Source organism: Pezoporus occidentalis, unplaced genomic scaffold (genome assembly GCF_034315485.1).
Source record: "Pezoporus occidentalis ecotype Australia unplaced genomic scaffold, CSIRO_AGI_Poc_V1 ctg99, whole genome shotgun sequence".
Taxonomy (NCBI): domain Eukaryota; kingdom Metazoa; phylum Chordata; class Aves; order Psittaciformes; family Psittacidae; genus Pezoporus; species Pezoporus occidentalis.
In genome coordinates this window covers 324,071-336,593 of record NW_026916358.1, presented here as the reverse complement: position 1 = coordinate 336,593, position 12,523 = coordinate 324,071, and the positions used below count along the sequence as shown (strand labels likewise).

Sequence of the window (12,523 nt, the reverse complement as noted above, 5' to 3'; positions counted from 1 at the left end):
CATCTCATAAACCAGTTGGGATATCATGGCCTGGATGGGTGGACAAGCACATGATTGAAAAACTAGCTGGACTGCTGAGTTCAGAGGGAAATTAAGTAAAGCGAATTCAACAGAGGACCCCAGAAAAGATCAGGGCTGGTGCACTCCTTGTATGACAAGAGGCTGAAGGAACAGGGTTTGCTCAGCCTGGAGATGACAGGGCTTTTGTTTGCGCTACCAGAGATGGTTGTCAGAAGTACAAACTCAGGCTTTTCATAGTAGTGCACAGCAGGAAGACAGAAGACAGTGACATAAACTGAAATACAAAGAACTTCAGACTGGTTATAGGAGGAGAAAAAAAATTAAAAATCAACATTAGGACAGTCGAGCATTGGAACAGGGAGCCCAAAGAGGTTGTGCTGTCTCCATCCTTGATCAATCAAAAAAGCCCCAAGAAATCTGGTCTGACTACATAGCCAACCCTGCTTTGAGCAACTTTCTGAGGAACCTTCCCACTCTAATTATTCTAAGACTCTATGGTTTTATGATAATCAAGGTTAGGCTAAAGGTGGCTTGGGTATGTATGATCATATCCTCTCTTATGAAACTGTAACTGCAGTGTAGGCATACTCTAAAGGGAAGTAGGAACACAAACCTTCTGAAAGCCAATGGGACAGATGATTCTCAGTCAAGTGTTTCTGAAACCACTGAATGTTTTTATAAAAAGTGCTTGAGGAGCTAAGCCTCCACATCTTTCTCAAATTAACACCCGTACTGGAAAAGGTTAACCAGATTGCATGGAGATAGACTAAGGGTGCAACCTGTCCTCCAGAGTTTTGATTATTAGTAATGATATGCAGAAAAGAAAGACATGAGTCTGACTGCCCAGACTGAGTTTGCTTCAAATTATCTTAGAAAAAGCATGTTCTTGGTATGTAATTGGAGTAAATCAGATGTGGATTTAGTGAGCTAAACCAGAAAAGAACGTCATTATTTATAGGGTAATTTTTTTTTTTGACTGAACTACATTTTGACTTTGAAATTTACCCATGCCAGAAGGCACTTATATATGTGATACCCTTCAGTCCTTACATTCAGCAATGTTTTACCACCTGCATCTCAAATCAGAGGCAAACATCCAACCGCATCTCTTCTTTTTCACACTCCAGTTTGGAAACTCATAGCTACATGTAGTTAGCTATAAACTCCACCCTTAGGAGAGAGAACTTACAGGCAGGAGCATAGAAAAGGCTCCTTCTGGAGCAGACGCAAGATCTTGTTCTCAAGGATTGCCGTATTCTCGAGAAGATGGTTAGAAATTGGGACTAAATTGATTTCTGCTCTAGCTGTCAGACTTTCCTTAGTCACATCAATAAAAATCTTTGCTGTATATCAAACTGTGTATAATTACATGTACATACATCACCAGTATATTGTGAGGCCTAAAGAATATTTGTAAATCAGCTGAAAAAGGCTACAGTTGCAAAGTGTTCCTACTATTAGCTTCCTTCTGCTATTTTTGTTGTGTTGGCTCCCAAGATATGTCGAGTCTTTGTTTACTGATGTTTGTAGCAGTTGCCATGCAGCTTTTTGGATTTGTTTTTAATACACTTCCCATCCAAAACCCAATGCTAGACTATTGCCTCAGGAGCCCTGTCGACAGCACAGACAGGGGGGCTGGCTCAACCTTCTTCCCTGACACTACCTGTGACAGGGCTTGGACCAAAGGCTGACCATACACAAGAATAGCAGTTAAATTAAGAACAGAGGAAATGTTGCTGTCAGTATTTCTAGGCTGAATTTCCTTCCTGTAGGCTGATGCTCCTGTAATGCAGGCAACAGTTAATGCAGGCTATTGACTTTCCAATTTTTCAATACTGAAGTGTGCTTCTGAATAATTTTGACATTTATGCCCTTTAACTTCTTTAACAATGATTCAGGATGAACATTATAAACTTCTAGCTTGGACCTTGATCCAGTTTAGTTATAGCTTCAAATTCTTATCTCTAGCATACCAAAAATCAAGCATGTAGGAAGAAACCTTCTTGCCATATCCTTATTAGCATTAGCTTGAGGCTGAGGTCAACAGAGGGTGTGAACATGTTATCACTTTCTATTGGCAATATTCTTCAGCAGTTTTGGTCAGTAAAGTATTAACTGAGTTTGGATGCTGTAGCAACGGGCACTACAGTAAAAATTGGGAGATAAATTAGAGAGGTAATGTTGCTTCCACATCACTGGCTTGTGCTCTGCCTAGCATAGACTTAAATTGCGCATGAAAAGGAACAGTCACAGAAACACTCTCTGCTTTGCTTTTGTCAGGCAAAGTACCTGCTCAAGCCACTCAGCCCTGCTTCCCCAGAGAAAAGAAAGAGAACACTGTCAGAACAAGGAGACACCAGACTGCTGCCTCCCTGGGACAGAAAGGCACATGAGGAGAGAAACTGAGATCACCCTCCAGAGAGTAAAAAAGAAAAAAAATACCTGCTGAAGACCAAGTTCTGCTGGACTCAGCAAAATCTCGTGCTCGCTCATCAGCTGCAGGAAACAAAATTATATTTACAATGCTCTGTTCGCGACAGCTGGGGGATAAATTCAATTTGTAAGAAGACTACGGAAAATGAATGGTTTTGTGGGGAGGGGACAGATCACACTGCTGGTAAAAAGCAAAGTGGTGGATTTAATGATGAATGGTAGGGCCTGATTTGAACAAAGCAAAGGGTGAATGAACAAGTTAATGATGAAACATGGCATGGAATGCATCCAGGGGTCAAGGGAAAGAAAGAATAGAGTGAAAGAGCATCTCTCAGCCTTGGAGAAGAACTTGCATATGGCCTGCAATTTAAATAAAAGCAAACCAACAAAGGTCTGCAATTAGACCAAGGCAACTATGCTTTGCTAATTTCACCACTCCTTTTAAAATCCAGCTTTAGACATCATAAAGTCTGTTAAAAAGTGTGGAATGTTGTTTGGCAAGGAAAGAATCGCTGCAGGATGTAGCAATTTGCGGGGATCACAATCACATTTGCTGAATATTAGCACCACACAGTTTCATACCTTCCTCTTTGATGTAGTTAAGGTGATCTAAATGGAAACACTTATTTCAAATACGTGCCCCAGCCCAATGTGTATTAGCATCCTAATATGAGAAGAGGGAGGAAACTTTTGTAGCAGAAAGCACAGTGCATTTTTATTACCTAATGAATATTATTTAAAAATATTAACGTGTTTCAAGGAGTGGCATTAACCATATATAAGATAATTTCAGCTGTAATTCACTATAAACAGAGGAGTGTAGTACAAAAACTATCTTTGCTGCTATCGAGAAAAATACTTAAGGGAAGATCTTTGGAGCTAAATTAATAACTTCTAATTGCTGCAGTGCTCACTTCAGTGCCACCTCTCTCAGCTACAGTTTTCATTGAGTATTTTCAAAAATGGCTTATAGCATCAAGATTTAATTAATTTTACATTGCGCCCAAAATTAAATGTGATGGACTGAGATACTTGAAAGAGATATTCATACCTGCTGGTGGTGACTGCTTTCCCTTTTCTGATTAAATGCCTGACTTGTCCAGAGTGCTGAACTAATTACACCAGATGCAACAGCATTTGTTTCAAGCCACAAGATCACAGGTTTTATCAGGCCCATGTCTTATCTTTATTATGAATTTGTTGATGAAGAATCTATGAGTGTGTTACACATTCAAGACCACAGGAAACACTACTGTGCTCTTTCACCTCCATTAAAAAAAAACACAAGGAAACAAAAAAACATTTCCCCAAACCTTGCTATATGATGTAGTGTAGCCATAGTAAGTGATACTGTGGAGTGCCACTATGACTTCATTGCTTCGGCAGCAGTTGTTTCACCAATAAATAATTGAAAGAGCAGCTAATTACTAGTTTAAAGCTGGAGTACAGATTCTTCTTTTTCTGCTGATTACATTTTAAAAGCATATCTTCCACTGCTACATCTTCAACACCAATATTTCTTTTTCTTAAACTTGGAAGCGAAAAAGGTAAGACCTAATGCGTTATCTTAACTGGCTGTTAAGATACTTGGGTACATAGCAAAGTCTGTGTTTATCCTTCCAAACACTACACAGAGTAATTCCTATCAATAAGCTTTGTATTTTTCAACTTTAACGAATTTCAGTGGAAAAAATGAAATACTTGTCCTTTCTTTTGCGCATGTCTTTATTTTCCTGGACGTACACTGTAAATATAACCAGCACACCACTTCAGCAGCAAACCACTACATTAGTACAAGCAGGAGGAAAGAAACCCAAGCCGGATGAGAACCCACCGAAAGGCTACAGCCCCGCTACGGCCCGTGCCTGCCCCAGCCAGCTCCGCACCCTGCTCACACTGCCACCTGCTCCAGCACAGCACCTGCCCTTTCTTACCCAGCGCATAAGGGCATCTCTCACATTAATTTTTCTGTTATTCGTACTATCTATCGTTAAACCATCAGCACAGCAGCTCATAAAGCGCGGCAGACAGCTCCAGAGAACTGGTGTTTGAAAACACCGCAGTGAGTGAGAGTCAGAGAGACAGCACGACCCGCACCAGCAATCTCGGGCTGAAATCCCCCAGTGTTTCCCTCTGGGGACACAGCCCGGGCAGAGTCCCCGCTTGCGCCTTTCCAGCCCGGTAGCCGGACCCGCGGCAGCTTCGCCGCCCGGGGCGGGTGAAGCCACTGCTCCCCTCCAGCCTCGCCCGCCGGCCCCCTGCAGCCGGCTTCCGCTCTCCCGCCGCGTCCCCGGTGCTCACGCCCTCAGCGGGGCAGGGAAGTTGCCGCGGGGCAGGTGTCGGGACTCACCTGTAGGGTCCAGCGGACCCGACACCGCGGCGGCGGGCTGCGGCGCCATCATCCTCCGCGGGCACCTCCGCGCCGCTGCGCTCCTCACCACGGCCGGTGCTGGCCGCGGGGTGAGGGCTGCCGGCGGTTCCGCCCAGCGGGGGAGCTCAGCGGGGGCCGGGGCGGGGCGAGCGGCGCTGCCTGCGGCTACGATCGCTTCGTGGCGCCGGACCAGCAGCTCGTTCTGCTTGTCCGATCATCTCCAGGCTGACCTTTGGGCTGGTGGGGGGCCGGAGGAGCACAGCCCAGGTCATAAATCGCCCAGTGATCAATAGCTTAATTCATTTTACGTTCCACCTGTGTCCCAGGTTTGGTTTCGCTTCTTGATCTGTTCTTGACCTGTGGCAGGGGACCAATCTGTCACCTGGTGGAGATGAAGCTTTCCTTTCAGCTTTCCGCTTCCTCCTTTTAAAAAAAAAAAAATCAATACCAATCAGAAGTAAAATACTACCACAACCAGAAATATTAATAAAATTAGTAACAAAACCGGGCATCTCAGAGACGTAGGTTATGGAATGCATGGGCTATGACAGGCAGTATCAATACTCAGGAGATTCTGTAGGGCCATTGTTTTTCTTGTGTGGTGTCTATCAATTTCTCAACCTCACTATTTCTCTCTCCTGTCTCAGTTTTCATTCCCACAGCAGATCCTGCCACTTGTCTTGCTGCTACCCTAGAGCTGCTAGTGCTACCAACTGCCTGGATATGTGACTTCTGTCTGAGAGAGTCTGGGAACAACCAAGAAGAAACAGCCAACAGCTATGCTGGTTTGGTGCCTACTGCTCCCTTTGCAGGCTTCCCCATACAAAGAACAGAAGAACATTTTTTTGTGGACACTGTTTTTGATAGGCTGCCAAGCACTTCGTGTACACTACAGTGTGCTGTCCCACTTGCAACAAATACAGCTGTTATTTAACATTCTTATTTCTCTATTGCTCAAACCTGCAAGTGGATACATGTGTATGTGTTTCACTTTCATTATATTTTTTTCAGTCTTTGGCTGATTTCCCCAGAAAATGGTAAGATTGGTAGGATGGTAGAAAATGGTAAGAGACCACTATCTTCGATACCAGCTCTAGTTTATGAAGCAAAGTAAGCCAGGATGTGAGGCCAAGCGCAAAGACACTTTTTTCTCTTTGTATCCTTAACCTAGAGGGGTTGAAGAGACAAATGAAAATGGAGGTAGTATTTGTACTATTAATTACTAAGTATTAATATAATTTAATTACATAGTAGATTGAGAATACAGACAAGGTGATGGTACAAATAAAACATTTATTCAAAAGTGACCATCAATAGGTACGCTAAAAAAGCCTCAAAATCTGGTATAGAGTCTCAGGTTCAGGGATGGCTATGGATAGAGATTTCCATCAACACTAAATAGCAGGGAGGGCTGAGGAAGACTTTTAGTTCCTCAAACCATTTGGAAAACAAATACCATGTGCAGCATGTATTCTTGGGTGTGATGGGCAATAACTTTTTTCTACCAGCAGCCACAAACAGACATAACAGGACAAAGGGAAACTGCTCTGGAATTCTTTTCAGTAAACAAAAAGGAAGTTGTAAGCCCTTTAAAAAATAATTTTATTATAGAAAATAACCTTTGATGTATGACTCATGTTTTTTACTGCAGATTTCAGTAGAGCAAAAAATAGATCTGGTCCTACAGTCCTGGATATCAGAGGGTAAGCATTAAGAAACTATGGAAAAATGACTGGTGAGGCTGCCTGGACCTAAAACCTCAAGCATTTGGATGTTGAAAAATCAAGGATTTACCTTAAATCCAAAATGAAAAAACCTGCATCGCACTTTCATCCCCTAAAAAGACATTAGAATAGGTCAAGAACAACTGTAGACGTAGTGGATAAGTAGCTACCTGAAAGAGGATATTAAAGTACAGAGTAAACCTATGGGAAAAGAAAGCCGCACTTTGCAGGGTCAGAAACTGCAGAACCAGAGAGAAAGAATGGTTAAAAATATAGCCAAGCCAATTGTGGCAAAGAAAAGGATAACTGGTAGAATTCTTCAACTATATAAGTTATAATAATTCAAAGAAGGAAGATAAATGCCAGAGATGGGGTGAAGATTGAGGCTGCTCCAAATCTTGAATGAATACATTGCCTCATTTTTCAGTAAAGGGAGTATTTATATGAGTGTATTGGCAGAGTACCTAAAGCAAGTGAGGATGACCTTAGCAGATGTGAAGTGGAAGCGTAACTTACTATGTTTCTTATGTCAGGCCCAGGAAAATTGCACCCCAAATGTTGAAAGAATTAGGAGCTATCTTTTAAGTCCTGAGCAAAGTTTTCAATGAATCAGTCATGTTGGAGGCAAAACACTATTACCGGAGAGCAGGCAACCTGTCTTCAAAAGGCAGAGGGAGTAAGTGGAACAGCAGCTCCTTGCCCCATTTATTTAACTGTGGAAAGTTTTAGAGGTAAATGAAAAATGGATTCAACTACAGTGTGGTTCATCAAAGCTAGATCATGTCAGACTATCAAGATCTTTGACAAGGTAAGTGATTCCTGAGCAAAAGCAGTGCAGTGAAGCAAATCTGTCTGGATTATGCTACACATTTAATAGAGTCCTTCAGAGAAAATGACTTAACATGGAGCAGACAGCTGCAAGTATGGATCACCATCAGGTGTGGAGATTGATATAGGGAAGCCAAGATACCGAATGAGGCAGGCTGAGGTGTACCTCAGGGACCAGCCTGGAGGCAACATCACCAGTGGTGTTGTGTTTAAGCAGTGTATGTCTGGTTATGAAGTGTGTAACCATCACAAAGCTGGTAGACATTGCTACTACTACAGGAACAGGAGCATACTAGCATGTTAGAAACGGGTTAAGGTGGAGCTTACACACTTAAAAACTAACAGTGAGGTTTTTTTATTGTAACTTTGGAGTCTTCTCAGTTCAGTGTCATTGAGGAGGGATCTGTGTATCACAGGCAGTGCTTGCACAATGCCAACGCAGACTGCTGAACAGGTGTGTTCTAGGATGCATTATTTAATATTTGTTAATTAGCTCAATGCATTGTAAGTCTGGTAGAACTTCATTTTATATTTATGTTTTTTATTTTCTCTAAAACCACAAGGGTTTTTTTTTCACCATTTTGATGCGTAACTTGAATCTAAATTTTCTTAATATTTTTGAGGTCTTTGCTTCTCAGATGCCTGTCTCATGTACCTTGCTTATATGTCAAAATTAAATCATTTGCTAGATTTGTGGCCGGGAGTCCCCACACTCTAAGTTAGGCTGACAAGACTGTTAAAAGAGTTCTTCTAATTTGAGTGTTGCATGGAACATGTCGTATTTGTCAGGATAATCTTTGTATTCTCACCTGAAAAGTACCCTGTCAGCACTGGGCTTTAAGGCCTCCATGATGCCCTTTTAATCTCTCTTGTTCCTTTCCTAGGGCACACTGCAGCTTTGAAGGGTTTTGTATTTTGTCCTACAGGTCACCATTATGGTGGTGAATGCCTTGGAGCTGAGGTTGGTCACATGTGAAATTTGTATCCTGTGTGTCCCTGAAATCTTTTCTTCTTTGTTTTAAACAAGACCAATCTCTTTGGTCTTTCCTCAAAGGCTGTGTTTTCTGGGCTAGTGGATATTCCCATGGCTTCCCTCTAGTCACTGTGTCATCGTACTCTGCGTGGGCCACATCTTTCTTAAAGGGTGATGCCCAGTGGCTGAGCAATATTCAGTTATTTTGAATTCTACGTCTGTCTACCAGCATATGTATTCCAAGTTACTCAACGGTTTCTCCCAACATTATGTCCTAAGCAAATTTAATATACTTTATACCCCAAGGCCACCAGTGACAATGTACCAGGCAATGGTAGGACCTCAGCACTTCGTCTTCCAGGACCATTGATAGGTGTGACTCCCCAGTTACTTTTTTCACCCCTTCTATTATATTGTCATTTACACTGTCTTTCTGTAGACGGGTCTGATCTGGCACTAAGTCCTGCTATATTGGTTTCATTCCCTTGCAAGAGTTATTTTCTCAGCAACCTCTTTTGGGCATCCATTGTGGGTTTTCAGTGGTAGTGATGTTGTCTTTGGGGGAAGGTAGGTTGTTTGGTTTTAGTAAAATTCAAAGCAAAAACCCCATTCTTTCCAGCCCTCCTCCATGGCACCTGCTCTCAGCAGGGGTTTGTTTCTCACAGCCAGGCTCAGAGATGCAGTCACAGAGACTGTCAGTGTGAAGCAGCTTATATGGCCCCCATACTCTTAACTCTTCACCATAGTATTTGGACTGCTTTTGTATTCCTCAGAAAGTTTGGGTCTTCTTCTCCCAGTATTTGAACCCCCAACAGAAAGATAAGCCAGTCATTGCTGAGCCTAAGCTTGGGATTCTTAATAGAACTGAGCAAGCTTGCCCAGTCACGCAAGGTCATGACAATGAGGTAATTAGATTTCCTTTGTTCATAATTTATAAACAGTATTTATTGGCATGGTTACTGGTACAATCCCCTAGGAATACATTGCCTTAGTTCAGCTGGGCCGTATAAGGAAATCATGCAGGAAGTGACAGGAACAAGAGTAGTCATGAGGTTGAGGTTAATGGCCACTGACTATTTGGCTATTAAAAGACAATTGCTGGACAATTCACTTCAAAAATTCTTCTTCCTGATGCCAGCCAGTTTCCAAGCTGTGGTGTGGTTTTGTTAGCAGAAGATTTAAAAGACACTGTCTGCCAGCTTAAAAGGGGACAGGAGAAGATACATACCACTGCTCAGAGGCATCCAAGAGAAATTAATAGCACACGGGTACATATTTGTTAAGGTCAGGTTTAAAGTCTTTAATGGACTTCAGTAGGCTTTTCACCCATTAATTTGTGTGGTCAGTTTTTTAACTCTGCAGACTTTAAGTAGTCTCAACATGTTGTGACAAGGAGCTCCATGGGTACCTGTGTGCCATGTGAAGAAGTGGGACACCCCAGGAGGAGCAAGAAGCAAACTGAAAAGAGCAAGCTAAAAGTCAAGTTAAATGTCAGGTACATTTAGGAGAAGACATCTGTGGAAATGCACAATGCCCTTACAAGACCCCACAATTGCTACATGATATCAAAAGTCATCATGTTACTTATCTCTTAATAAAGTTAGATAATAATAAGTCCTATGTATGATGCTCTGGAGATAATTTTTGTGGTATAGCTGATAACTATGTCAAGCCAGCTGTATTGTGAGAAATGGGCTTGACTTTACTGAAGACTGATAAGTGTTATTTTAGCTGGGCTGATGGCAATGCTGTTTCCTTCAGGAAAATCTTGTCATTCAGTGAAAGAAAAGAATTTATTGCTTTCAAAGGATTTCAGAAAGGAAGACAAAACAAAATGCAAGGGGTAACCAAAAGGCAGAGATGAAAGTCTTCAGCAGAAGCTTGGAGACAGGTATGAAAAATAAATATGTCAGATATAAAGTATTCAGAGTCCTATTATGTCTCCCTTAACACAGGCTATGAAGATATGAAATATCAGAAGATGTACAACCCATGATGTGAATGTGCTATTACAAAAATAAAACTTGCTTAGGATTTGCATAAATCTATAACAACTAAATGAAGTCACTGTATCTTAACCTTACTTCATGGAACAGTAACCATAGTCTCAGTAAAGCATGAGAATGTCTGCTTTTTCAAGTGCCTTCCAATATAGAAACAAACTCACTGAAAATTGAACTCTTCCTTTGATAGATTAATGTGACTTTCTTCATTTAGACCTAGGTCAACGACTGAGACATACAGAAATAATATACCTGACCTTTGTCAGGAAATTTGTATTGGTAGGAATTAGCTAGTGTTACAATGCAGACTGCACAACAGAAAGCCTTTTTATTGAAGAAAAAGAAAAAAACAACTCTGAAAACTAAAGTAAAAAAAAGAGTTTATTTTTATTTTGAAATATTCTTACACTGATAGAGCCTAAGTTTATATAAACTGTATGTGTTCCTCTGCAAGATTATTAATAAAGGTGCATTGAAATGCATCAACAATAACACATCAGTAGTGTGACTGAACGAAAAAAAAACAACCCTTATTTGTGTTGTGAACTGTTACATCAATTTTTACATAGGAAAAACTGTATATACAGAGTTATTTATACTAGTCCAAACAAGAACAGGTCATCAGGTTTTGGAATGCATGAGGAAACTCCTGTGGAAAATGGAGCTTGAATTTCAAAAATATGCTATCAACCTGAAATACAGATGTGGTAATGATATTTTTATACCAGGCATAATTTCAGTTACACTGCTAAGTAGTAAACATAAAGTTTGGTTATTTTGCCCAACTGAAGGCATCTTCAGAAATTCCTTTGGTAGCACAGTGAATTATACTAGCCATTCAAATTATAATTTTTTGTAAAGCCCAGAAATAAGGGAGGCATCCTGTACCTTTCCTCACATCAGTTGCTGCCTAATTTAGTCAGATGCCCTTCATATCTGCTCTAGTAGACACTGTTGAAGTCAAGGACAATGTGTAACAGTCTCAGTGAGGAGGGAGCTCTTTGCACCCCTCTCTTCCCAGGCAATGTTGTTTCTTCAGTGTATGCTGACCAGCTTTGCTCAGTTCAGTTTTAAAGTCTTAGTCATGAGGTTTTCTTCCTTTCCCTTGACAGGCTATTTTGCAGCTTAATGGAAATTGAGGAGAGTCAACAGCCAAATTCCACAGAGAACCCCCTCGAGAGTTGTAATCTATGGCAACATTTGTCAGACTGATCTTCTAATTGTTTTACTGATGTACTCCTTAAATAGCTTACAGTACTCTTCAGGAACTCTGGATAATAAAATACGAAATTAGAATAATATTCTGACATGCACTGTCATTTCTCCTGCATCAAAAATGTGTTGGTGAGTGGTACAGTAAAGTGGCTCAACTGGAAGAAGAGAGCGGAAGAAGAAGGTGAACAGAGACAAGGGTGCCAGTGCACCAGCCATGGAGGGGTGTCCCAGTAATATAGGGCAGGTCTCTTTCTCCCTCTCAAAATATTCCTTAGGAACCACCCTGGTGTTTAAAGAGAGATAAGACCATGGGCTCTTACTGTAGTACAGTGTCTCATCAGTTTTACAATGCTCACAGCCATTGAAAATATCACAACTGCAACATTTATTTCACCCAGGAGAGAAGCACCTTGCCAATTCTTAAAAGCTTGTGTTTAGGATTCCATAAACATCTGAAGGTGTAACAGAAGGAAGGCCATAAAACCTGGCTTAAAGGCTAGGTCCTCCTGCAGGATGTTGTGTGACGCTGGATAAATAAGTATTCCTGGCTACTTGGCAGAATAAGGCAGTGAACAGGGTAAATCACATTTAGCTGTAGAGAACGCAGGATGTGCAAGCAGCAATTGAGTTCGTGGTGTCAGAGTTGAGGTGGCTCTCCACCAAGTCTCACTAGCTAGCACTAGCTCACTAGTGGCCACTGCTTTAGGCCAGCTGCACCTTTCAGCCCTAGAAGGGGTCGCCTTTACACCATCCCACTTGTAGCTGTGCCTATGCTGGTTCAAAAACAGCTGAGGAACTTGGTCTTTAATTTTAAAAAGGAGGATGATGCTCCATTCACTGTTGATAGCTCTGTGGGGAAGAAATTCTTCAATTAAAAGTTAAAATGTCAGCACTTTATCTTCCAAATTCCTAGCTTGGTTCATTATGGTAGCACAAAGGTAGGGTTACAGCCTGG

At 41.5% G+C, this 12,523-nt stretch overlaps 1 protein-coding gene across 7 annotated transcripts in view; it reads right to left on the bottom strand.

Annotated features, from left to right (window-relative positions):
* TMEM255B (transmembrane protein 255B) overlaps nucleotides 1–4,909 on the bottom strand; it is a 64,444-nt gene extending 59,535 nt beyond the window's left edge. For 6 of the 7 annotated variants that reach the window (XR_009962405.1, XM_062606882.1, XM_062606885.1 and 3 more), the window contains exons 1-2: nucleotides 4,805–4,908; nucleotides 2,464–2,517 (exon numbers count right to left, since the gene is read on the bottom strand). Coding sequence is in view for 6 of the 7 variants with exons in the window: in XM_062606882.1 (XP_062462866.1) it covers nucleotides 2,464–2,517; nucleotides 4,805–4,856 (106 nt within the window). In the remaining variant the exon portion in view is untranslated. Of the gene's footprint in view, nucleotides 1–2,463; nucleotides 2,518–4,804 lie in introns of all 7 variants that reach the window. The other variant, XM_062606883.1, reaches the window with a different exon arrangement.
* Between the last annotated feature and the right edge of the window lie 7,614 nt (nucleotides 4,910–12,523).